Genomic DNA, 3,097 nt, shown 5'->3' on the forward strand with positions numbered 1-3,097 from the left:
TCCGACATTCTTCTTTACAAATCCTCGTTTTGTACTTCTAATTAGTGACCGTTGTTTTGTTTCGATCTCTCCGCGTGTGTCACTTCTGCATGAGCAAAGCTGACCTCAAACGTAATTCCCCCGGAACTGCTGTGAATATTGATATTTTTCTTACAAAAAAATGCATCGATTCACTACAGGAGGCCTATGTTCACCTCCCGGAGCCGTGTGAGACACTTTTTTTTATGGAAGGGTGCTTTTTATTTCACGTCTTTTGGACAGAAGCAATGCAACACCAGCTGAGTGCAACGATAGAGCTTGAACGATCATAGACAATTGACTAAAACTAATATAACAAAAAAAATATATATATAATAATAATAATAATAATAAAAACTATATTGGCATAAAAATGCACAACAAAATACACACTATCTAAAATTTAAATAGAAAATCTAAAAATAAAAATAAATAAACTCAAAATAGTAATAGAAACTATAATAGTTTTTCAGTGATACTAAAACAACACTTTCATTATTTTATTTATTTATTGTATTATTATTATAATTTTTTTTTTGGTAAACACTCACTGTTGTTAATCAACGTTCACCAGTATATTCGGGTTGAAAATACTCACAGTTAAGGTTTCATTGTAAACCGGGTTATTTCCCCTCTTGACTGCTGTCTTCATCTTATAATCATGGTTTTTCTTTGGAAGCAAACAGACCTTTACATACCTGTTCGTTCAGAAAGAAACAACATTTCTTATCAGGCCAACCGTATACGAGCCAAATGTGTTACAGCAACAATGTTCTCCTAACATTTTTCAAACATTTACAGTACAGTCTTTAATACACAGCAAACCTGCACTCCATCAAATCAACTTACGGATGACATTTCTTCTTCATATCTCCAAACATCAGATTTTTGCAGGTTTTGATAGTTATCTCCAAACAGGACGTCCTGTTATTGTAAACAAAGGCAACCTCTACTTCTCCGGTCACAATAGTGTTTTCAAAGATCCCACAATCCATCCCTGTGCTACTGTTGCTGTCCTGTACAGAACAGGTTTTTGAATTAATTCATGTTTATTAACATTATTTATTTTGTGTTGATGTTTAAAGTCGTGAGAGAGAATTATTACACAATACATCACTCATGAGCCCGTAAGCATTATGTAATAAGTGTTTTTGCAGCGTTATCTTTTGCAGAATTTTGCAGACGCTGCAAATCTGCCCTCAGTTATCTGATTAAACAGAAAACGGATTCAATATTGTGTGAATCCCTACCCTCTGCTCATCGCTGTTTGCAGATGTATATGAAGCGTCGTCATCTGTCAGGTAAAGTGTACTTGTTGAAGCGTACTGCTCCGCGCCTCTGCTGTTCTGGGATAGATTGGGTAGACTTGGTGCTTTGCACAGCTGTGAGGAGACAAAATTCAAGCTTACACAGTAAAACAGTGATTCTCACAATGGTTCTATTACTGGGGGACCACACCAAACACCCAAAGGGCCCCAAGATGACTTGAAATGATTTAAATTAAGACAAAACAACCAGAAGTCAAGATATTTCTTATTTTAATTATTTTTTTTTATCTTTGAAGAGCCAGGATTTCCACAGTCTTTGAAAGTATCTGAGTACTTTAAAAGTGTGATTTGTAGACCTGCAAAAGTCATGTAAACACTTACAACTAAATGGCCATTTTTATAATTAATATACATTTTTCTACTTTTGCCAAGCTCTAAAATATTGGCAACGCTTTACAATAAGGTATCATTTATTAACATTAGTTAACATGAAATAACAAGCATTTTTAAATCTTAATGTTGATTTCAAAATGCACAAATACATTATTAAAAACAAAGGTGTATCTTTGTATATAACGTTATTTAATGGACCTGAACACGAAACTAACTGGTAGCACTTTACAATAAGGTTCACTAGTTAACATTAGTTAATGCACTGTGAACTAACAGTGAACAACTGTATTTTCATTAACTAACATTACAATACTGTAAGAAATGTAATACATTAACTAACATTAACTAATGGAACCTTATTGTAAAGTATTACCAACTAACAGTAACACTTTATAATAAGTATACAGTAATAAAGTACCTACAAATCATTTGTAAACTATTAGTTTATAGTTGATTCATAGTTTATAAACTGTAGTTACTACATTTATAGACTCTGAATGGGAATTACAGGAAATTAATTGCAATTTAAATGCTTGTGCACAATACTGGATAGACTCACATTGGCTTTGTTGATGGTACTCTCTGATCGGCTCGTGTGTCTGGAGTTCTGCAGTCCGTGATCCACAGTCAGCTGACACGCTTCTACACTCAAATCATTCTGAGATTTGGAGAACTCTAGCATCAGGACAAGACAAAACATCCCGGATCAGGCTGTTGTAGAAACTCTTGTAGATATATGACTCATAGATATATGAGTTATTACAATGTTATAACAGTTCACAGTTAATATGATTAAAACAGTTAATGAATACAGTTATTACAGTTAATAGAGGAGGTTTGTTTTGTTCTCTTACTTTTTAAATGAGCACTGACAGACACCATCAGGTTCTCCATGGATTTAGTAAATGGCTTTGATTTTTTGAGGTCCTATTATATATAAAAAGACGCACAAACACATTATTAGGTGATGAAAAAATGTAAAGAAAAACAAATCCATAATACTCTTTTCACCTGTTCTGTTAAATGAATCAATCTGTTATATGATGGGGCTTCATAAACAGGAGGAGGAGTTGGAGGCACGACTGCAATAAAGCTAAAACAAAAAATAACAACAATAAAAACACTTTAAAATGATTGATTAAAAAGAGCTTGAATTGTTATAAAGTAAAGGTGATTTATTTATATTGATTATTATAACAAGGGTTTCAAACCTGAGCCGTTGATAAGACTGTAATAGTTTGTCTCCGATGGTTTCATGACTGCTTTCTAAAAACAATACAGCAAGACAACATTCAGGGTTAATTGCAAGTTAAGATCAACAAAGAATTCACAATAAATATATATATATGTACATATATGTATGTATGTATGTGTGTATGTATATGTGTGTGTGTGTATATATATATATATATATATAT

The 3,097-nt window shown here is 32.8% G+C and overlaps 1 protein-coding gene across 1 annotated transcript in view; it reads right to left on the bottom strand.

Moving 5' to 3' along the window:
• The window catches only part of LOC107659873 (synaptotagmin-like protein 3), a 7,253-nt gene that overhangs the window by 2,544 nt on the left and 1,612 nt on the right, over positions 1–3,097 (bottom strand). Inside the window, exons 4-10 of the mRNA XM_016448969.1 lie at positions 2,891–2,945; positions 2,691–2,772; positions 2,534–2,606; positions 2,239–2,354; positions 1,269–1,400; positions 868–1,034; positions 617–716 (exon numbers count right to left, since the gene is read on the bottom strand). Coding sequence (XP_016304455.1) covers positions 617–716; positions 868–1,034; positions 1,269–1,400; positions 2,239–2,354; positions 2,534–2,606; positions 2,691–2,772; positions 2,891–2,945 — 725 coding nt within the window. The remainder of the gene's footprint in view (positions 1–616; positions 717–867; positions 1,035–1,268; positions 1,401–2,238; positions 2,355–2,533; positions 2,607–2,690; positions 2,773–2,890; positions 2,946–3,097) is intronic.

Source organism: Sinocyclocheilus anshuiensis, unplaced genomic scaffold, assembly GCF_001515605.1.
Source record: "Sinocyclocheilus anshuiensis isolate Anshui unplaced genomic scaffold, SAMN03320099.WGS_v1.1 scaffold1249, whole genome shotgun sequence".
In the NCBI taxonomy this organism is placed as follows: domain Eukaryota; kingdom Metazoa; phylum Chordata; class Actinopteri; order Cypriniformes; family Cyprinidae; genus Sinocyclocheilus; species Sinocyclocheilus anshuiensis.